Source organism: Agrilus planipennis, unplaced genomic scaffold (assembly GCF_000699045.2).
Source record: "Agrilus planipennis isolate EAB-ADULT unplaced genomic scaffold, Apla_2.0 scaffold221, whole genome shotgun sequence".
NCBI classification, from domain to species: Eukaryota; Metazoa; Arthropoda; class Insecta; order Coleoptera; family Buprestidae; genus Agrilus; species Agrilus planipennis.
This window is the reverse complement of record NW_020439479.1, coordinates 320,907-344,064: the sequence shown is the minus strand read 5'-3', so window position 1 is coordinate 344,064 and position 23,158 is coordinate 320,907. Positions and strand designations below refer to the sequence as shown.

Here is a 23,158-nt window from a genome sequence, read left to right as displayed (position 1 = left end):
GTAAAATCATAGTTACAAAATGGCAGGTATAGGTACTTTGCTGAAATTTATTTCTTTAACTTGGCATATATCAACAGTCACATATATATCAACGAACGGTTTAATAAATATGCAAGGGAATAGGTACCAATACATTTCTGAAAAGCAAGATACAAAATGGCACCTTAGTCCGAAGTAAATTAGGTGTCTCGTACTACCTCTGTAGTCTGCATCAGGTGAAAAATATTCGTTTCAGTAAATCGCTCGTGTACAAAATGCAGGCACATGCGAAATAGTTATTTATTTCCTAACTGGGAGAAGTTCATCTTTGGTTTCGTGTTTAGTTGGATATAATTCTAGGTGAATTTATGTCCCTAACGTTCAAAGTTTTAGCATTTTATCCTATCTGTTAAGCACAAGTATAGGTAGAAATAAATGTAGGTATTAAGAGTGAAATAGCTTTTTTATCATCTTTTAATGTGCTGTAGTTTACAGAAATTAATAACGAAATTAATATTTTTCAAAAAGAAATAATTCAATATGTGGGTTGGGTTAGGGTAGGTTACCTATACTGATAATATACGTACGTATTTTATTTTTTTTTGTTGTTTTAAAGCAGTCTATACGCATATACAATAATTGATAGTTAATTTGGTAAANAACCAGAAACCAGCGGAAGGGGAATTGTAATTTTGCAATAAACCAAAAACTTGCTTATATATCTATTAGTAAGTGAAACGGTTGCTAATTACAGGAAGGCCTATTAATAATTACAAAGGTAATTAAATGCAACTTCTCTCCTTAGTTTACTATGCCTAACACGTTTTCGCTAAAAGCTCTAAGTACGTACGACGTTGGTTTGTGTTGGCAGTGGGCTCGTGCTTCAAAGCACACTTTAACCTACTTCAACGGTCAGACGCAGCAACTGAGAGAACTCACCCTCGTCAAAATTTCCGATCACAAATGTAGCGCCCTTTGTGATCGGTCAATCCCGATTACGTACCGTTGAAAACTTTCTTTGTTAAATATTCTTTTAACAACTTAAGAAAAGCTTCTTCCGTGAAGAAGAAAAAAAAAGAGAGAAGTATCCATTCCCAGGGGATAACAGATAAAAAGTTCTTTAAATGCCGCGTGAATGCACGGGCTAACGTTAGAGTACGGGAGGTAAAGTAAAAAGTTATGATTTTTTTATACTTACGAGCTGTAAAAAATTATCGAGAGATTTACTACTTTGGAAGGAGAATTCGAAGTAAAATTGTCTCGTGTTTTTGGGAACATCATTATCGTGTATTTTTAATAAGAAAATAAGTTATATGACAGCGATCAATACTAAAATATGGAACCCAAAATACATTCATGACGCATGATCATTATTCTCATTAGAGATATACAAAATGTTTTTTCTGAAAGTATTTGAATACATAATGTAAATACTTTTTTGATTTGTTATTTCAAATGTAAAATACAAAATAGATTTCCCTTTTGTATTTTAAATGCTAAATACGTATTTTCAAAATACTTTTTTTGTAGTACCTATTTGATTACCTACATTCGTATGAGTATAAAATATTTTTTAAGAAAACCTTGCAGGCATTTTCTCAGTTTTTAAATACTTATTGGAGTTTTTTCTAGACTAATTATGGTGTTTGCACTATGTCACCAGCTGCGTTGATTGAGTATGATTTATATTTTTCTTTTTGAAGTGATTGAGATTTAGTTTTCCTATCTTTATGTTATGGTTTCTTCAGTTCAGTAACAAATAATTCTTCTATATGCTTCCTTATTTGCCTTTGTCAGCCATTTTAATTGGAAAAAAGACAGTGATGCCAAAATAGTTTACTTAGCGTGAAAGATCAAAGCCAAAATAAGGTTGCAAATAATTTTACTGATGTAAAATCAACAGCAATCATTTTATATCAAGATACTTACAACCCCATTTTGTTTCCGATCTTTTACATATTGTAATAAGAGAAAGAAATGGAATCCATAGTTTCTTTAGCTTTGGGTTCATCTAATAACTGAAGTTTTTCGAATCGTTTTCTAAGAATTTTGGATTGTAGGCATTTATTAGCACACTACAATATCTTGTAGTTTTTAGTTTTACACAATTGATATACGTCAATTCGATATTGTTTTGCGGGCTGTTTTGTCGTAATTCATAGAATTTCGCAGTTTCTTGCTAAACGTACGATAAGAGGTGATTTGACAGGTACCGACATCAATTTGGAACTTCAAAATTCCATGGATCATGACATTGATCGCGGAAAACAGTATCGATCCAATCTTTTAGATAATCCATTTCCAAGGAGTTTAGAATTTTTTTGGCTCTCTTTTTTAAAGAAATAGAAGGCATTAATGGAATGTCTCTTTGTCCCCTTCTTAAGCTTCTAATACCTTCAATGGCCAATGTGAGCAACTTTCATTCATCATTTTATGTAATGTTTGATCGGTAATACTAGCAAAACTTAACACAAACAAAATGTATTTTGCATTTTATAAATAAAAAATACGTTTGGAAAAGTATTGTAAATAAAATACAAAATGCTTTTCTCAAAAAAGTANGGCTCATAATTATACCTATTTAAAGTACTTCAATTACTTAATGGAAAATTGATTGGCAAATAAAGGATAATGTAACACTCCATAATATGGAACATAACATGAAAATGTCTTTAAACGACTTCAACATATATAGGTGTAAAAATTGAATAATTTAAAGGCTATAAAATTTAAAAGTCGCCGATTTTCTATATCTGTCGATATCGCTTTTAACTAATGGTTAAATTCGAAATTCGGAGAGGATTATTAAAATTGTACGTTTGGAGCACGGCTCTATAAAGAAACGAAATGTGAAAGATGGACGCAGCAGAAAAGAAAAAGTTATTAGAAGCTTTTGAGATGATATGTTATTTTATAGGGGGATTCTGAAAATACCGTTGATGGGAAAGGTTAGAAAAGAGAACGTATTGAAAAGAGAAAGAGAACAAGGACGGATGTTAACAAGGAGAAGAAAAAATATGACAGTAGGACAATTTCTGAGACGTGAAGGATTACTTACAATTAGAGACATGTTAGAAGCAGAAACTGAAGTAAAGGGGAACAGAAGAAGACTTGAATTTCATTACTATTCTCAAATAGTTAAGGATGTAAGATCGTGTACATTACAAGTTTGTTTAGCGTGAATGACCAGAGCCAAAATAGGGTTGCAAATAATTAACATCAGCCATTTTATATCAAAATATTGACAACTTCATTTTGCATCCGATCTTTTACACATTGTAATAAGATAAAGAAATGGAATCCACAGTTTCTTTAGCTTTAGATTATAGGCATTTATTAGCACACCACAATATCTTGTAGTTTTCAGTTTTACACGGCTGAAATTTATCAATTCTATATTATTTTGCGGGCCATTTTGTCGTAATTCATAAAATTTGGTAGTTCCTTTTAAAGGTACGATAAGTGGTGATTTGACAGGTGCTGATATCAATTTGGAATTTAAAAATTCCATGGACCATGATATTGAACCCGGAAAACAATATCCATCCAATATTTTAGATTATCCATTTCCAAGGGGGTTAGTATTTTTTGGGCTCTCTTCAGTTAAAGAATTAGAAGACAATCATGGAATGTCCCTTTGTCCCCTTTTTAAGCTTCTAATACCTTCAATAATCAATGTTAGCAATTTTGATTCATCTTTTTATATAATGTTTGATCGGTGATACCAGCAAAACTTTTAACGGCAAAAATGTATTTTGCATTTTATAAATAAAAAATACATTTGGAAAAGTATTGTAAATAAAATACAAAATGCTTTTCTCAAAAAAGTATTTAAATGCAAGTTAAAAATAGGTATCTTTAATTTTGTATTTACATTTTAAATGGAAGTATTTCAAACAAATCACATCTCTGATTCTTATACGGTCCTAAGACTGGTTCTTCATCTTGGTATTTCCCTAAAACTACAACATTACACATCCTTAACTATTTGTGAACAGTAATCTAATCTACTCTACTCCTCTTAACTCCTGTTTCTGCCAACCTACTTCGCCTAATTCTTATTGACTTCCATAGTGGTTTCTGTTCTCCTACTCTTTCGAATACCTTCTCGTTCCTAACTTTCTCTCTCCATGGTATTCTGATTAAGTTAATCAATTAAATCTGTAATGTTGATTACCCTACCGTTTGGTATAAGCCTCGTCCACAAAGAAACAAATATTAAAAATTCTTTTTAAGTTTAGTTCAGTATATTTCACTGTCACAAGAGAGACACTAATAAGTGGAAAGAAAAATTGGAAATTATCCCGTTTTAAAAAGCCGAACATTCAATTTGTTAACTTCTTCTTCCTGCCCTTGTCGAAGGGATGACATTAATAATGTATTACACAGTTGGTGATAATGTAGAGACAGGAAATTTTTAGTTATAAATTTTACAATGCGTTCATTTGAAGAAAGTTTTAAATCAAATTTGAAAAGGAGAGAACAAAGAATGTAATTGTTCTGGTGGTATTTATCATTTATTTGTTTTGTTTATTGTTGTCGTGTTTCGGTATCATCTACATAATGCATGTTTTATTACATTTAAATACACCAATAAAAATTGCCGTTACGCGAGTAGACAATTTAATGGTAGATATGTCGTATACTCTTCATAATCATTTTCTTTAATGTTCAATAAAAGTGGAAATGTTTGTAGCTACGTGTCATACAGAGGCTGCAGTAGGTAAGAGATAATTTTGGAGAAATCCATCTTTATTATTCAACTTATGACCCACTAAAAATGCACAGGGCTCAAAATATCTGCAACTCGGTAGTCGGTACAGGGTTCTACAGCTTAGAAAGAACAACTGAACCCTTTCGTAGAATTACCCGTTTATTTCTTGAAAGTTAATTCAATCGTACTAACCTTCATAATAGAAACAGTGCGCAGAGCTGTCTTGTGCGGCCCAGATAAATACAGTAGAAGTTCCTTATTCACGGTTTCCTTATTCGCGTTTTCATTATTCGCGGGTGAATAAATTGCAATTCAGTTCCTGTATTCGCGGCTAAAAATTTCATTATTGGCGGATGCAATCGGTAAACAGAAAATGTTTCGGTGTCATTTATTAAGGGGATTGACCGCAAGAAACCGCTCGTGCCTATTGTAAATTTTTCCGAAAATATGGGTTTCTATTCTAGATATTGTGATTTAACGTTGCGAGACAAATATCTCATTTTTTGTATGGTAACAGACAAAGGCTCACACTAACTCGACACGTTTTTAGTTTTCAATAATATGGTCATTAATAGTTTTTACAAGTGCTTAAAGCTGATGCTTCTTGTAGGACACGTATTTTCAATAGAAATTAAGAAATTAAAAAATGACCTTCGACAGGCTTTAGAACAAAGTTTTATCTATCTTACTACAAAATTTCAAACCTCTGTTCCAAGCATTAAACTCATGATATCTAGAACCGATAAGCATGTTTTTACTCTACGGCGCGTGTACTACTGAATCCCCTTAATGTATCAACATCTTTTATAAAAGATGTAACCGAGTGGACTAATTTCAAAATTCAAAACAAGAAAAAATCACTAAATTTGCCTAAAGCTGATTATAAAGATTAATTTTTAATGGGAATTTATCAATACATTGATTTCATTTTGATACATATTGGTTTCGTTTCGGAACCTTAGAACGTATTCCGTATGATTCCATGCTAATTGCGATTCCATATCCACGGTTTCTGTATTCGCGGCATATTTATGGAACGTATACCCCGCGAATAAAGAGCTTTTACTGTAACACAAAATCTAAAGCAGGGGTGACAACCTTTTTAGGTATAGTTCGAATAACATTAATATAAATGCTGGAGGGTTTCCATAAACCAAAGTTAGCAATAATATACAAAGTGTGGTAGCAGAATTTACGACGTTTAACGATAACCTAACCAATATTACGAGTATTATTATTACGATTATTATTAACCTAACCTAACCTAGCCAATATTACGAGTGTGTATTAATACCAATGTGAGTTTGTTAGTTTATTTATTTGTTTATTACGATTTCACCTCTTAACTGATCATGAACTTTTGTACCCGCGTTGTCAGGGATACAGAAAAGGGTATAAGGCGACCTTTTATCCAGAAAAAAGTGTTCCCTAGGGATAAAAAAAAATCTCTTTTTATCTCGATTAAGAAGAATGCATTTACTGTCATTCTACGCAAAATGCATGTTTAACTTGGAAAATTAAAAAGTTTAGTTTTATCCTGATGATGCTGGTCAGGACTTTTTTTATCAAATTTTTGTTTTTTCGATGATCTTTTAGACGTATATAGGATATCAGTGCGAACGAAGCCGCGGGAGAAAGCTAGTTTTTACACAAAAGTCATTGGTATACATCAGTAGAAACAAAAATAGATGGGGTATTTTACCTCCCTATTTTTCGTTGGATATTTCCAGTGGGTCAAATTATTTTTTGAAATCCTGTGTAGCAGGGGCTATTAACTTTGGTCTGTAGATGCCGTCCGGGGTTCATAATTATTATTATAAGGACTACATACGTACATACATAGGATCGATACTTTCTTTGAAAAGGGGTATCCCTGGTGAAATTGCACCTCGCGTCTTTTTCTAAAATGTTAATTGGAATGGTTGGTTCATCCAAAAAATAAATTCGAAATCTCCCTGGCTTGCTATAGGGTTAAAAAACACTTAATTCATATTTTATTTTTTTTCTGAGAAACTGTTACCGGAAACAAACATGAGTATACAAAATCAAATTGTAGATTGGTCTGATTATTTCAGAGATTTTGTGGCTTTTCTTTTTGGTTAAAAACATTCCGGAAAGATTATTTTCCTTGCATCTTTGAGCCACAACTCGTAACATTAAAGATTTCTGCTTTAAAACCCGTATTTTGAAATTTTTTGCAAGCTACTTCTTCCATCCAAGCGATATTTTTGCAAAACTGTTTTTTTTTCTTATGTCGGTCAAAATAGTGCCTGCATGACAAAAAATATTCCACAAAATTACTATATATTAAAAACAGTTAATAATTTTTCGCCTTTGTAAGTTTAATTAGAAGAATAACGAATAAAATTGCTATATTTAGTAATTACATCAATATTTTATTGTACCTATAATATAAATACGTATTTGTGTTTGATGATGTATGCATGGATATTAAGTCGCATCTAGAGTAGCTTTTTGGTAATCCACTTGCACGAAGTTTTGTCATGAAAATTGCAACGTTAGTACACTTTGAAAACTCGTTCCGTACAGTACAGGCACGAGAAGAGATCAAAAGGCGTAAAAAGAAGAGAACTCATATTCGTAGGTAAACTCTCAACTGGCAGTTGTGATGTACTTCGCTTGCAGCCAGGCTTTGTCGCTTTGGGTGCGATGAATGTTTCATTTTCTCTCATCGAACATTTTCAACTAGAATGAAAAAATGGGGGAAAATACGTTTTGGTTAATATAATATTTGAATGACGTGTCTACGTTAAAGTTCAAAGAGTAGTGTTTTGGAAACCTTCGAAAAAAGTGCAATCATTTCATTGCAATCATTTCAAATACCTACCCATAGTGATGAGTAAAATGGGTCTTGGTGTTGGTCTTGCGAAAATTTAAGACCAAGACTGTCTTGATACTAGCAAGACTAAGATCAAGATCGAACGAACAAGATCAAGATTACAATAAAGACCGGATAAAACTAAACGAAAAATTATTATTTCCGGTGGATTTATGAGTTAAACAATTTCAAAAGAATTTTAATATATATACTTTTCTTGGAACAAAACTTTTAAATACAAAAAAAATAGAACGTGTAATTATACAACACGCTACTGAAGTGAAACTTCTTCAAACACACCAACATACCGGGATAGGGGTTAAGGAATTGGTTTAATGGTATGATTTGTACACTATGCTTCGCACGGGTGCAATGCTGATAGAAAATATAGATAGAATGTCTTTATATACAACAATCACAGCTTTTTTGTCATTAGACAATAGAAACCAGCCGGTACCGCCGCAACCGCTATGTCCCTGCATTTTAAGTCTGTAATATCTTAGAAAATATTCATTACATGCTGTAAAGGGCCATATTGATCTATATTAAATGACAATGTATTTAAAAGTACTTAATTGGATATGGATTAATGCCGTATTGCTTAAAGTCGCTTCGTAAATAAGCCATTATTTCTCGTAAAAAGTGAAGGATAAATGGTTATTGTGGGTTATCCCTAAGAGATAGACATATACCATCACGGACTTTTTTAAGGTGTACAATACTGTAGTATATTATTTTGATCTATTTCGTAGGGTTCAGCCAGCGTTTGCAATGTAAGCGCAAAAAATGTGTTTATTTACAACAAACAAACCTCTAAAATTATCAGTGTTTCTCTACTATATTATGCATGTATTATACATATAAACCTTCCTCTTGAATCACTCTACCTATTAAAAAAAAACGCATTAAAATCCGTTGCGCAGTTTTAATGATCTAAGCATACATAGGGATAGACAGCGGAGGAATTGCGTTGCACGATTTCGTTACATAGCAACTCGCATGAAACGAACTTATTCTACCGTGCGTAAAGAAGTTTCACTTCAAAAAGAAAAAATATACGCGTCGACTCGAGAACCTCCTCCTTGACATGCTCGTATGTATGACAGAAAATTTTGGCATTTAAGGCAATTATTGTCGGAAAATAGAAAAATTTGTGCTTAGAAGAATTATTTAAAAAGAAATATAGACTATGTAATATAGACTAAACTATAATAATTGAGTGTATAATATAATTAAAGACAATATCAGTCCAAAGACCAAGACTAGAAGTATTTGAGCAAGACCAAGTCTAAGACGAAATAAGCAAGACTCAGATTAAGACTGGGCAGTCGTGGTGTTGGTTCTGCTTTGCTCATCATTAGAATAATACTTACCGAATGCAGGATAAATTACTATACATTTAATATTTTTTTCACAAATGTGTTTTCAATTTCTACAGCTTTGCATCTGTCAACTTCGAAATGTATAAGGTAAAAACGGACGTAAATGAAAACTTGTTTTACTGTTTTTAATTGTCAGTTCCACCGTAATGCTCTAGTAAGCACTCAGACGTGCCAATATTCGAGACATTCAGGATTTGAGTTTAATTTTTGTGTTGTTTATTCTATGGGGAAATTTTCTAGGAAATTCTCGTCCTCCACTTTATCCACTCGAAATTCCCTGCATCAGTTTTAAACAAGCTCGTGATCGGTTACCTATAGGCTATATACATATTAGGTACGCTTTTGTTTGTGAACATAAAGAGTTTATGCAGCATGCCTGCGCTTTTGTTCGTAATGGTTAATATTGTGATGAAATACCGGCTGAATTAACTGTGATGCCTGTATATAGTAAGCCCCTTCGTAATAGATATATGCTATCGAAACATGTTAGGTAGGTAAATGTTAATGAAATGAGCTATTCAACGATAGAATGTTAAAATATTACTGTTAAAATAAAACTAGTGCTAGATTTATATATTACAATGTAAATCTTAGGGCCCCATCCCCAAAAATACATATTCATAAGGTTAACTCTATTTAGCCTAACACCTAAGCTTAACAAAGTAGATCTTAGGGTCCCATCCTCCAAAATAAATTTTCATAAGCTTAGCACTCTATAGCCTAACGCCCTTCTCTCTAAAATACATATCTAGAAGCTTAACAAAGTAAATCTTAGGGTCCTATCCTCAAAAATAAATTTTCATAGGCTTAACACTCTTTAGTCTAACGCCCTTCTCTCTAAAGTACATATCTAGAAGCTTAACATAGTAAACCTTAGGGCCCCATCCCGCAAAATACATATCCATAACCTTAACACTCTATAGCCTTAGACCCTTCTTTCCAAAATACATATCCATAAGATTAATATATATAGTTTAGGGATTACTTTTTAAAATACATATCCATAAGTGTAACAATCTATACACAACCTAGGGTCCCACTCTCCAAGGTGGATATCCACAAGCTTAACATTTATGGTTTAGGGGCGCTCTCTTAAAAATACATATCTATAAGCTCAAAAATGTATGTAGCTGTAGCTTATCGTCCTACTCTTAAAACTGCTTATCCATAAGTTTCATAAATCTATTGCCTAGGGCTTCACTCTTTAAAATATATTTCCACAAGTTTAACATTTATAGCATTATAGCAAAATACATATCCATAAGATTAATATATATAGTTTAGGGATTACTTTTTAAAATACATATCCATAAGTGTAACAATCTATACACAACCTAGGGCCCCACTCTCCAAAGTGGATATCCACAAACTTAACATTTATATTCAAACGTATTTCACGAAGAAAGTAGACAGTAAAAGAGTTCTATTTGTCATAAATTGTAAATATATTGAAGAGCTATAATTTATAATTTATATATAGTACAAGATAGACCTTGTGACGTCAGTAGTTTGGAGCTTCATCAAACTTAAAATTTTGATCAAAACAATGTCTACAAAATAAAAAATAAATAAATAATAAGTAAAAACCCAGCATATAAACTTACTAGTGCTGTTTTCCCCTAGCTTTTATTCTACTTTATTTCATAGTAGTTTTTCTGATTTAATTTTAAAAAAGGGTTCCGTACTTTAGAATGAAAAAACGGAGAGGTTACAATATAGAATCACTTTTTGTCTATTTGTACTTAAAAACCTTTTTTGCTGGAATGGATAGAGGTAGCAAGTTGAAATTAGTGTCAGACACTAAGGCTTATGACCCAACAGTTCTGTAAAAAGTTTCTAACTCAATGAAGTAAAATGATAAGACTAATGTTAAATTGATTTCCGTTCAACTTTTTATTCATGTGGTTTTTAACAAAATACATCCACAGAAAATTTAGTTATTAAAAATTTCCAATCTCGAATTATTTTTTAATAATTATTAAACCTGTGTCCAAAAGTTTGGTGCAAAGTTTGAGATAGTATTAAAGCAATTTCACAAAAAACAAATTCGCTTCGGGTTACTTTTACTTTTTAATTAATTTTAAAATTTACCGATATGGTTATCCGTTTAATCCCGTAATTTCGTTGAGTACGAATTTTATTTATGTTCAGCCATTCTTTTTTCTTCTTATTTTCCTTCCATTAAGAAATCGATCTGTTGCGTGTTTCAATTTTTAATCGGTTAATAATATTCATGCGAATATAACAGATTAATTAGACCGTTTTGCGTGTTATTTTTGTCGTCAATGCAAATGTAGACATGGATGATAATTTATCGTTGTTGTATTACGTTTAGTATGTCATGAGGTATGTTACATGAATGGTATCCTAACTAGACATTTGTAATTTGCTAATAACTTCTCTGATGGATATTAAGTAAATTGTATTTATAAGCTTGCCAGTGAACTAAATAGGCAAACAGTTTCGAAACTTTAAGACATTAATTTGATAATAATACGAGCTCGGGTTTTCGGGTGAGTTTGTATGCCGTCAGAGTACGAGACGCAACTTCTCACAGTTAGTCTTCTAATGCAAAAGTTTCAGGAACTACTCAAACGTAATGTTTCAGTGTTCTGTCAGGATTACAATTTGTACAAATAAAATTTCAATATTTGGTGAATGTGAGATGGTGCTTAAGGCTTATTAAAAACCAACATTTTAACTGATTGCCAAACAAATGCTAAGTGAAATAAATAAACAAGTTGCTTTCTGATACTGCTAATATGTATCCGGGTAGTAGAATACGGAAAGGAGCATAAAAGATACGGATATTGTTTCATCATCATCATAAGTCGTCAGTCCTAAGACTGGTTGGACACGCACTCCACTATTTCCTATCCCGAGATAGTCTTCGAATTTCCCTAAAATAGAACATCCTACATCCTTAACTCTTTGCGAACAGTAATCTAATCTAGGTCTACCTGTACCCCTCTTAACTTCCGTTTCTGCATTTAATATGTCTGACTAGACCTTCATGCCTGAGAAATAGTCCCCAACTTATTTTGCCTATTTCTTATTGATTTCTCCTGTTCTTTCTAATATCTCTTCCTTTCTAATCCACGGTATCCTCATCATTCGCCTGTAACACCACATTTCGAACGCTTCTTTTCTTTTCCGCCGCGCCCACCGTCCATGTTTCGCACCCCTACATTCCAAACATACACCTTTAACAACCTTTTTCGAATTTCTAAATTAAACGTTTGCGAGCATAGAAATGATTTCTTTTTATTAAAGGTGACACAGATCCTGCGCTATCCTCTGCTTTATATCCCTACTACTCCTTCCGTCCTGACTTATCTGACTTCTTAGATACCTAAAATCAGCTATTTCTTCCAATTTTTCGTCTCCTATCTTTATATTCTCTCTTTCCCTACTTTTTCTTCCCTTGCATACCACTATTTTTGTTTTACTTTTGTTTATTTTCATATAGTACTGCTTTGTCAGTACCGCTTCCATTTTATTTAAAGCTATGCTGCTAATATACAAATCTAAACAGATTAATCTTTTACCGCTGTATATCTATCCCTACAGTTGTGCTGTCTTTAATGTGTAATTTAAAAAGTAGCGGTGACAGTGTACATCCCTGTTTGACTCCCTAACATTTACTTCTCTACGTTGCTGCTCCAGCTCTATAACTGCCTGTTGCTCTTTATACAAACTAAGTATCACTCTTCTATTTTTATTTTAATGGATATTGTTTACTTAAGAATTAATTTAATATCTTGTTTAGTAAGTATACTTGCAATCAACACCATTTACATGGCTCATTTAAGATCAATCTTAATCAGTTGTTATTTTTTAATAACTACGACAAAAGAAATGTCGCAAGATACAGCTAGTTAGTTCGAGTACATCGAAGATAGCTCCGCTATCGATTTCCTGCGGCATTCATTCATAAAAAAATATTTTTGTAAGAACATTGAAATCACCTTAAGTACAAATAGAAGTTTACGCAAATACTTATGAGTTTGTATATTTACAAAATATACTTTTAGGTTAAATCTTTACATTTATAAACATCCTAAAGCCTTTAAAATCATTAGGAATGGTCAAAATCTCCAGTTTTATTATGTTTATTTAAGTACATGCAAATTCGTCTTTCGTCTATTTTAATGCCTCTATTTGTACTATTTTCACATTTTAAGTTCTTATATAGGTACTATTGTTTAACTTTTGCTATTTTGGGCGCAACTTTTCCTACCGATTATTATATATTGTGTATAGTTGCAATTTACCTTTATTCGTTTCCAACGTGTTATGTGTGTACGGAATCTTCGGCTCGCGAGTGTGGTATCGGTCAAACTCGCACTTGTCCGCTGCTTATTACAAGAAGCGTGGCAACCATGAAAGTAAATTATGTTGGTAATGTATTTGCGGGTTGTAATCATCTAAGGAGTACCTATTGAATTATTTCTTGTTGTTGCGTCGAAGGAAAGTGTTTGCAGGAAATTTATTTAAGCCAAAATTAGGAATACTTATTAATGGTAAATTCATTATTCTATTTTTGATACGTTATTATGTATTATTTAAATGTAATTATTGAGATTACAGTAACGATTAATTTTGATTTCATTGCTAAATGTAATGAGGTCTTATGATATAAGAAATACTGTCTAAAGGTTACAGTCTTGATAGTTTATACCTCGTATTTGTGTTTGCAATTGTGGAATTAAAATGCTATTTGATTGTTAGATAAGTTCTGTTCGTTATTGGGATATAATCTAATTAATTGACTTTAATTTTAATTTTTTTAATTATTTTTGGTTTCTAATATTTTAGTACGAGTATGATTATTATTATAATGTATGTTTTGTTTATTACAGAAGACCAGAAGAGGTTTCAAAACAACTTCAGATCGCAGAATTGGTAAGTCATATTTGCTTTTTGAAAATACAATTTTTACTTATAAGATGCTCATTTATCAATTTGTTAATTAGGCTTCTGTTATTAATAGAAAATGTTGTTCTTAATGATTTTGAGTCGACATTTCATCCCTGCCAAAGTTCGTCGAAGTTAAAAGTGTTTAAGAAGGTTCTTTTTGACTTACTTTTAAAGAAAATTTAATTACTTAGGTATCTACAAAAATTGTCACTGTATTCCGTTTATGTAAGCTTAATCATTAATAGTTTTTTTAGAGAATTAAATTTCCTATAAAAGAAAAATTAAAATTCTATTTTGTGGAGATTAAATTTTCTACAGAAATATGTTCAGAAAAAATTTAATTAGGTTAATTAATCGTCGCATATTTTGACACTAGGTACTTCGTTGACCTAGAACCATGAAATTTGGCAGGAAGTAATGTCTTAGCGCACAATTAAAAGTAAAAGGTAAATGTCTAGATGGGGGTGGAGGTGGGGGGGGGGTCGAAAGAGGGTTGTCACCTGAGTAAAACCTCATAAAAAATTTGCGGCGGTCTCACCCCCATAACAAGTAATGGAGGTTGAAAGTCGATTATTTTGACAATTTTTATACACTATAATTCAAATAAAATTCAATAAAAAAATTATTTTCAAGCGGGTGGAGGTGGGGGATCGAAAGAGGGTGGTCACTTGAACAAAACCCGATAACCTAACCTAACCTACCCTATTGATAAAGATATTTAAATAATGTTTTATATAACTTTCTCAATATTTTTATGTATTTCTCATTACTTTTACCTTTGAATATTGTTTAAGAATGACTATATAAATATTTACATGCCTAGAAATGTATAAAAATTGGCATATTTATTAACTTTGAGCCCCTATAACTTTTTATGGGGGGTGAGACCGCCACGAACTTTTTATGGTACAGTGGTAGGGGGAAACCTCCTCCTTCGATCCCCCCATCCCCACCCCGAAGGTGGTGGGGGTCATCATCTAGACCTTTACCAAGTAAAATTGTAAATTTGCAATTACATCTAGGAATCCCCGGAAATATAGACACCCATGAAATTGGCCGGGTATAATCAGTTTTGTATAATTAAGGTGAAAACAAAATTCGACTTGTTAAAGCTTGTTCATTTCATCATCATAAGGTCGTTGGACACGCACCTCCACTCTTTTTTATGCTGGAGCTAATCTTCGCATCTCCCTAAAACTAGAACAGTAATCTAATCTAGGTCTATCTCTCTTCCTCTTAACTCCTGTTTCTGTCTCTAATATGTCACTGACTAGATCTTCATGCCTGACAAGGTGTCCTACCAATATATCTCGCCTATTTATTATTGACTTCCAATCTTTTTCGAATTTCTAAATTAAACAATGTTTATTTACTGTTATTTTTTACATTTGATCGGTTTTCCGCCAAGCGCACAATCTTAAAATTTCTGAGCTAAATATTCAGCAATTTTCATGTTTATTCATCATAATCAAACTGACTTATATACAAACAGTGTGATGCAGTTATTGCTTCGTTCTGCCTTTGATTTATTGTACTATATTAACTAAATATGCAGTTAGTCCTTCGTATTTGCTTTTTTTTATTTATTTAAGCAAATTTTGCGGAAATTCGTTCCGTCTTGTATAAACTGCATGTGCAAACTTCGTTCGGCAGGTTGCAATAACAAAGCGTCGTTTTAATACCTGCATCAAAATTATTCCTAACTGATTATTATTCGAACGCTGCACCGATGGAATATAATGAGAGTTGTTTTAAGTGAAACTTAGTTTCCCAGTAATATCCGTGTTGATGGGATGCTGCAATTTCGGGTTGACGATGGGATGATGCCGGCAACATATTTCATACAAAGGAAGTTCGCAAACCACAAATCAATATGTGCTAGTTGGAGTTGCATATGGGATGAAGGTGAATAGTTAAACGCTGAAGGTTTACTATGTAATCTATAAAGGTTAAAAGTTGCCTACAATATTTGAATTTTAAGGGGGTTGATTATGTTTTTTTCGGAAAAATGCGTATATATTTTCTAAGCTTTTGAAAATGTTAAATGGGAGAAGATGTTAAATATACTTAAAAATGTAGGGATGAGTTATGGAGGTAGAAGAGTGATACTTGTTTATACAAAGAGCAACAAGCAGTTACAGAGCTGGGACAGCAACGTGGAGCAGTAAATATTAGGAAGGGAGTCGGACAGGGATGCACACTGTCGCCGCTACTTTTTAATCTATACATCGAAGACGCGATCCAGCATCATCAAAGACAGTACAACTGTAGGGATAGATATACAGAGGCAAAATATTAGTATGCTTATATTTGCATATTTGTTTTCCTTTCCGCCGCGCCCATCGTTCATGTTTCGCACCCGTACAGCGCCGCGCTCTAAACATATACTTTTAACAATCTTTTTCGAAATCCTAAATTAACCGTTCGCGAGCATAGAAGTGACTCGACCCTGCGCTATCTTGTTCTTTATATCCCTACTACTCCTTTCGTCCTGACTCCCTAAATATAGAAAATCAGCTACTTCTAATTTTTCGTTTCCTATCTTTATGTTCGCTCTTTTCGTACTTTTTCTTCCCTTGCATATCAGTATTTTTATTTTACTTTTAGTTATTTTCATACAATACTGTTTTGTCATTACCGTTTTTATTTTATTTAAAGCTATCTCTAACTCTTTATCGGCTATATCATCTGCAAATCCAAGCATACTAATCTTTTGCACCTCTATATCTATCCCTACAGTTGTACTGTATTTAATGATGTTGATCGCGTCTTCGATGTATAGATTAAAAAGTGGCGGTGACAGTGTACATCCCTGTCTGACTCCCTAATATTTACTTCTATACGTTGCTGCTCCAGCTCTATAACTGCCTGTTGCTCTTTATACAAACTAAGTATCACTTTTCTATCTATGTAACTCATCCTTACATTTTTAAGTATATCTAACACGTTGTCCCGTTTAACATTCTTAAAAGCTTTTTCTAAATCTGCAAATCCTTTGTAGTTTTTCTTATTACTGTCTAACAGAAATTTTATGAAACATTTTAAACATTATGCAACTCTATTATAGTTAACATGTTAACCAGCACATGTCGGGATCAATGTGGTCAATTCCCAACAGTGCTTTAGGTTGCTGTTGCTGTTCCTCTTCCCATATTTTTACAATTCCCGTTTTTGTGTAAATACCTAAATAACAATATAAATGTAATCCTGCTGGACCTTTAAATATCCCGTTCGCTCCCGCGCCTGTGCCTTCTCCGGTCGCACCGCTCTGGTTTGAGGGACTCTTTAGCCTTCGGCGTCGGCGTTGCAAAATCCTGTATGTATTGTTAAATTCAATTTTGTCAGTTCGATTTTGCTTGCAGCAGAAAACCGACTGTGAATTCCGTGACTTTCATAAGTGATTAGGGTTACATTCGTACGTTGCAAGCTCCCGAAGGACAGTTTTATATGTAAGGCGCATAGTTCTCAACCCCCTCCCTCTCCACAAAACATATGCTACTCCAGAAAATAATTTCGCGTGGCATTTTTCGAAAAAGCGCTCACAGATGCGAATAGAAATTCGAGAGATTGAATTTGTTATTTTAGAAACACAAATAAAATGAGAAATTGTAACATGCATTTGTTGCGATGTATTTTACAAATTTTTTGAACCTTTCGTGAATTCGATTTGTTACGTAGGTCTGTAAGCGCTGGCTTCCCCGGTCATTGTTTAATTCAATACAAATTATGAAGATTGGAAATGCTTTGGCGATTGTTGTAGAACAAACAGAATAGCTCATAAATCCCAACGCCAAAACACGACACTGTAGTTGTCCGAGGCACTTTTCGGTAACAAAGTTACCTTCTTCAGGGACTGAAACATATTAGAGGCGGAAACGGGAATTAAGGGGGGTAGAGGTAGACCTAGGTTTGGTTACTGTTCGCAAATAGTTAAAGATTCGGGTTGTTCTAGAGTAGTTCAGGATAGAAAAGAGTGGAGGTGCGTGTCCAACCAGCCTTAGGACTGACGACCTTATGATCATGATTTTTATTTATTTACGTACCATACTGTGCGTTGTAAAACTTATTTATATTTATCTGCTATATTCACATGCAGAACTACACGATTCTGAATGTGTAATCAGGAAGGAAACTGATAGATATGCATGACGAGAGCCCTTTCTATGTTAACCAAATGAGCGTTGAGGTAAAGACTAGTTTGCATAATGGAATCGTCATTGATACTGGCGCTGTTTTGCTCAAACATTGAGGTTTATTGTATGTGCGATATGTAAGAAGCATATGGTAATCAGAAATAAAGCGGTAACATGTTCTCATTCTCTGTAACGAACCAGGCATCGATTTAAGTAGGTACATGAACTGAGTAATGAATGTTTGTTATACAAAGATGATATTGAAATAAATTTTGAATCGAAAAAAGAAAACGGACTTCTTGTTACCATTTATAGGGCAAACAAAAAAGCTGTACATTTTGTATCGTGTGTACGCATTAGGGTGGTTCGTTTGAAAGAAACTATTGTTTCCTTCGCCCTTATACCCAAAAATATTCAATTTGTTGGGAAAAAATCTCCACAGAATACATTAGAGAGGTCGAAATGTACATAATTTGTATGATGTGGGAATTCGTTCTTTTTGCAATATAGTTCTAGCAAACTTCAAAAAAAATCATATGTCGACTTTGTTATTAGGGTGTCAGCGAAAGTAGGTATGTATAATACGTTAACGTCAACAGGATTCTAAACAAATCGTATCAAAATCCCAGTCGGTTTTTCGTTTAAACAAACAGGCTTCAAAACGTGGATTTTAGGATTTATAGAAGTAGTTTTATCTCATCTAATTTATGGGAACTATTTCTTGCACTCCCTAGATTGCAACATAATTAAAAAAGAACATCCATGGAGGGGAAACTCCTAAACCCCCCGTAATTACCCCACTGATATTTCTCTTATTTTGTAATAAATACCGAATAAGTGTACTAGCAGTTACATTCTCAGTTCAATATACAGTTAAATAGCTACTTTTTTTATTTTATGTGCCCTGAACAAAAATTTCCAGTCTCTCTCCAGTCTCTCTCCAGTCTCTCAGAGTCTTTCAGCGTCTCTGAGAGCGTCTCTCACAGTCTTTCACAGTCTCTCAGTTATTGCCTAGGTGTTTTTATGGATCTCTCACAGTCCCTGTACCTATGAAAGACTCGAACGATAAAATTGTNATCTCTCACAGTCTCTGTATGAGAGACTCGAACGATAAAATTGTTAATTCAGAGATTCGGGTCTCTCACAGAGAGACTGAATGAATAAAACTGAAAAATTAAGAGACTCGAGTCTCTCGTAGAAAGACTGGAATCTCTGAAATATGTTGAACTTAGAAAATTTTAACCATGTCTATCGAGCCACCTCTTATTGAGAGATTCGCGTCTCTCGTCCAGAGACTGGATACGAAATGAGGATCTCTCTATGAGCGACTCGAGTCTCTCGTTCAGAGGCTAAACAGTTTTTTTGACAGTCTCTCTCAGCGACACCAGAGAGTCTCGATGAGAGACGGAGATTCGAGTATCGCTTTCAGAGACTCTGAGAGACTGAACATTTTTATCTCGGGTGACGAGTTCAGTCAGTAGGTATTGATCAGATTACTTCATACAGACTACACATGTTGATGTCGTACATGTACGAACATATGTAGTGTGTAATTAGTTCATTGAAACAGGAATTTACGTTACAATATAATATACTTACCTATTCGAATGTAGCCGTGCATGTCTGTACAAAACATTGTATCCGGTGTACATTATGTAGTAATTTGGTATTAAGCCCACCTCGTTTGCATTTGTATTTTGTAGACCAAACTGCTTAGTTTTGTATAGTTCGGGATGTAGAATGCATTAAATTCTCATTAGTCCTTTCCCAAAGGACGTTCATGCACCGCACAGAGAAAACCAGGTACATATACATACATATAACATAAGTACACCTACCTATACTCACCCGTGGCAACTTGATTCTTACCTATCGCGTATACTGTGTACTTACCTTCATGCTGTATACCTTGTTGTAAGTTACGTGGTCGCGGTTCTATTCAGCGGTGTAATAACATATAGTAGAAGATTACGTATTTAATGTAAATTTTTGTTCAATGGTGCTTAAGTTAATACCTATAAAAAACACGTTAATATGTATATCATCCTTATAAATAAAACGAGAGTTGTAGATTCGTATCCAGCTATGCATATGATCGCTGCAATGAAGTACTCCAAATGACTCACAATCAGAAATAGTGTACGTACGTCTGCAGCAATTTCTCTGTATGTTGCCAATTCATGCCCAGGACCGGCTTCCGATTGTAATTTCTTACAATTTTCTTGTCCCTTAATTACGCTGATTTATTCACCCTGTATATAGTGCGGTCAACGTGCCCAACTGAAGGTTGAATTTAAGGCTGGTGTACCATATTTGACGAATAAAAGTGCCCAAAACTGAATGACTTCGGAACCGATTTTGATGGGATTTTTTTTCATGTTAATGAAGTCGCCGATTAAAAGCTAGTCTCTAATAAAAATTATCAGGATATGTCGCATTTAATATCACGTTATTGAGGTTTTTGTACACATACACGACAATATCTAGGGGAGAAGGAGCAATTTTCTACATCTGCCGCATTGTAAATGTTTTACTGAATCAATAATAAACAAGAGCCAGCATCTGTAGCTATTAAAAATTCATTTTAAATTGCTTATAAATTTTTAAACTCGATTTTGATGTCGTTTTTGACGTCCATACTAATATTCCTTATAAAAGTTTCGAAAACTTCGATACTTCATTGAGGATGATGTATACGTTTAAAACAAGTCTTCTAAAAGTAATAAGAGAAACACTGACTCAGGTGTTTTAATTTTACAGTTTGTACCAAAGTTTTATGAGCTATCTGTGGATTAATACTTTAATGATGCACATGGGACTTGAGCAAGTTCTTTATGAAGAGAACTGTCATAAATTATATATAATATTTAGGTATACAATATACTGCTATTGTTTTTAAATCAAGATGATGTACGTCTTTTATTGTACACCTACAAGCTTCTACCCGCAATTTTATATTTACATCTGTAGGGATAGATGTGCAAGGGCAAAAGATTAGTATGCTTAGATTTGCAGATGATATAGCAGTATTAGCATCTAGCAAGGAGGACCTAGAGATAGCTTTAAATAAAATGGAAGCGGTACTGACAGATCAGTACTGTATGAAAATAAATAAAAGTAAAACTAAAATACTGGTATGCAAGGGAAGAAAAAGTAGGGAAAGAGCGAATATAAAGATAGGAGACGAAAAATTAGAAGAAGTGGCTGATTTTAGATACCTAGGAAGTCAGATAAGTGAGGATGGAAGGAGTAGTAGGGATATAAAGCAGAGGATAGCGCAGGGTCGTGTCGCCTTTAATAAAAAGAAGTCACTTCTATGCTCGCGAACGGTTAATTTAGAAATTCGAAAAAGGTTGTTAAAGGTGTATGTTTGGAGCACGGCGTTGTACGGGTGCGAAACATGGACAGTGGGAGCGGCGGAAAAGAAAAGGTTAGAAGCGTTCGAAATGTGGTGTTATAGGCGGATGATGAGGATATCGTGGGTAGAAAAGGTTAGAAATGAAGAGGTATTGGAAAGAATAGGAGAACAGAGGACTCTATGGAAGTCAATAAAAAATAGGCGAGATAGGTTGGTAGGACACCTTCTCAGGCATGAAGGTCTAGTCAGAGACATATTAGAGGCAGAAACAGGAGTTAGGAGGGGTAGAGGTAGACCTAGATTAGATTACTGTTCGCAAATAGTTAAGGATGTGGGCTGTTCTAGTTTTAGAGAAATGCGAAGTTTAGCTCAGGATAGGAAAGAGTGGAGGTACGTGTCCAACCAGTCTTAGGACTGACGACCTTATGATGATGATGATCTAATATTGCATACATATGTGATGATTTTGCTGCATGGCTCATGAAAATTTAAGAAAAATAAAAAGATAGCCTAAATTATCCTTTTTTAATGTTTATAATGCCCCATGATAAGCTGGTATGGACATACAGAAAAACAAAAATTTTTTAAATTAAATTGTATAGAATTACAGATCATCTTCGTTATGGTGATGTATTATTTGTTAATGGCCTGTTAAAAAGTCAAATGGTACGAATAAATGACGCGTTCCCAGTGTCAAAAAATAATAACTGAGAGTGTAAGTACGTTTTAATTCCGTTTTTCTAAAATTCGCTTTTTACTTGCAATTACCGGTGTCAAGAACAAAAGAGCGCTGCTGTTCAAAACCGATAGATTTGGAAATAAAAAAATCAATCTGGATACCGTTATTGTAATTACATAGGTCAGTTAACAGATAAAAATGATTGCCGTATTAGAATAATTGACATTTTATCTCCGGTACCGTCAAACGGGCGCAGAACAATTCGTTAAAATGCAACCAGCTGAATGAATCGGGTCAGCGGGGACAAAGAGGACGATTAAGTTGATGAAAATCGGTGATCAACAATTGCATGGTTCACAAAACGGTTTTTTAAATAAAAAACATTGTTGAGAGATTGCGTCTGAAATTATAGAGTTGGGATTAATAGTGATTTTTCCGTCACAGATTCTAACTGTAACGGTTCCGGTAAAATCACGGTGACATAAACCTGGTATTTTTCGATCACACCGTTCCGTTCCGTTGCTCGTATGATTAGATCCATTTCTGAATAATTTGGCGGAATTGTCACTTTACTTCGATGAATACAAAAGCACCACATTGACATGTTTGGACCTGGTACTTAGCGGATCTGGCACCCAGCGGTTCCGTTCCTTTTTTAGGTTCCGGCAGGGTATAGGATACCTAATGGTGCTGGGAAACCGCTACTACAGGATAATTTAGACAATGACGCTTCTGTCACTGTGACAACATCAAGGGTATTAAAATCGCTGCTTATCTTTAACCAATGATTTAACAAAACGGAACGTATTCTGTCCATCGTGCTGCCGAATATTACATAACGTAACCTAAAGTTTGTTATGGTTTACGTTCATTCTACTTTATTACATTTAAAACTATGTAAAGTAACATTTTCTGGTAATGAAAAAAGGCGTTGTATTCTGAGAGTGATGAACTTGAGCGTTTTATTTTAGTTTACGATGAAATTGTGTTTTACGTTTAATAAATAGGTGTTATAAGATAAAGTGGCTGTTTTGTGACACGTAGTGTCTTGATTGTTCTACTTGTCGTGTAAACAATTAAGACGTTACAAAATGTAGTAAAATAGCTTAGTCAGCTTTATATAAAATTGCAACTTAATAGGATGTAACTTTGTA

General features: G+C 33.7%; 1 protein-coding gene across 2 annotated transcripts in view; it reads left to right on the top strand.

Annotated features, from left to right (window-relative positions):
- The window catches only part of LOC108738760, a 159,604-nt gene that overhangs the window by 15,187 nt on the left and 121,259 nt on the right, over positions 1-23,158 (top strand). For both annotated transcript variants that reach the window (XM_025979155.1, XM_025979154.1), the window contains exon 4: positions 13,777-13,819. In XM_025979155.1, coding sequence (XP_025834940.1) covers positions 13,777-13,819 — 43 coding nt within the window. The remainder of the gene's footprint in view (positions 1-13,776; positions 13,820-23,158) is intronic.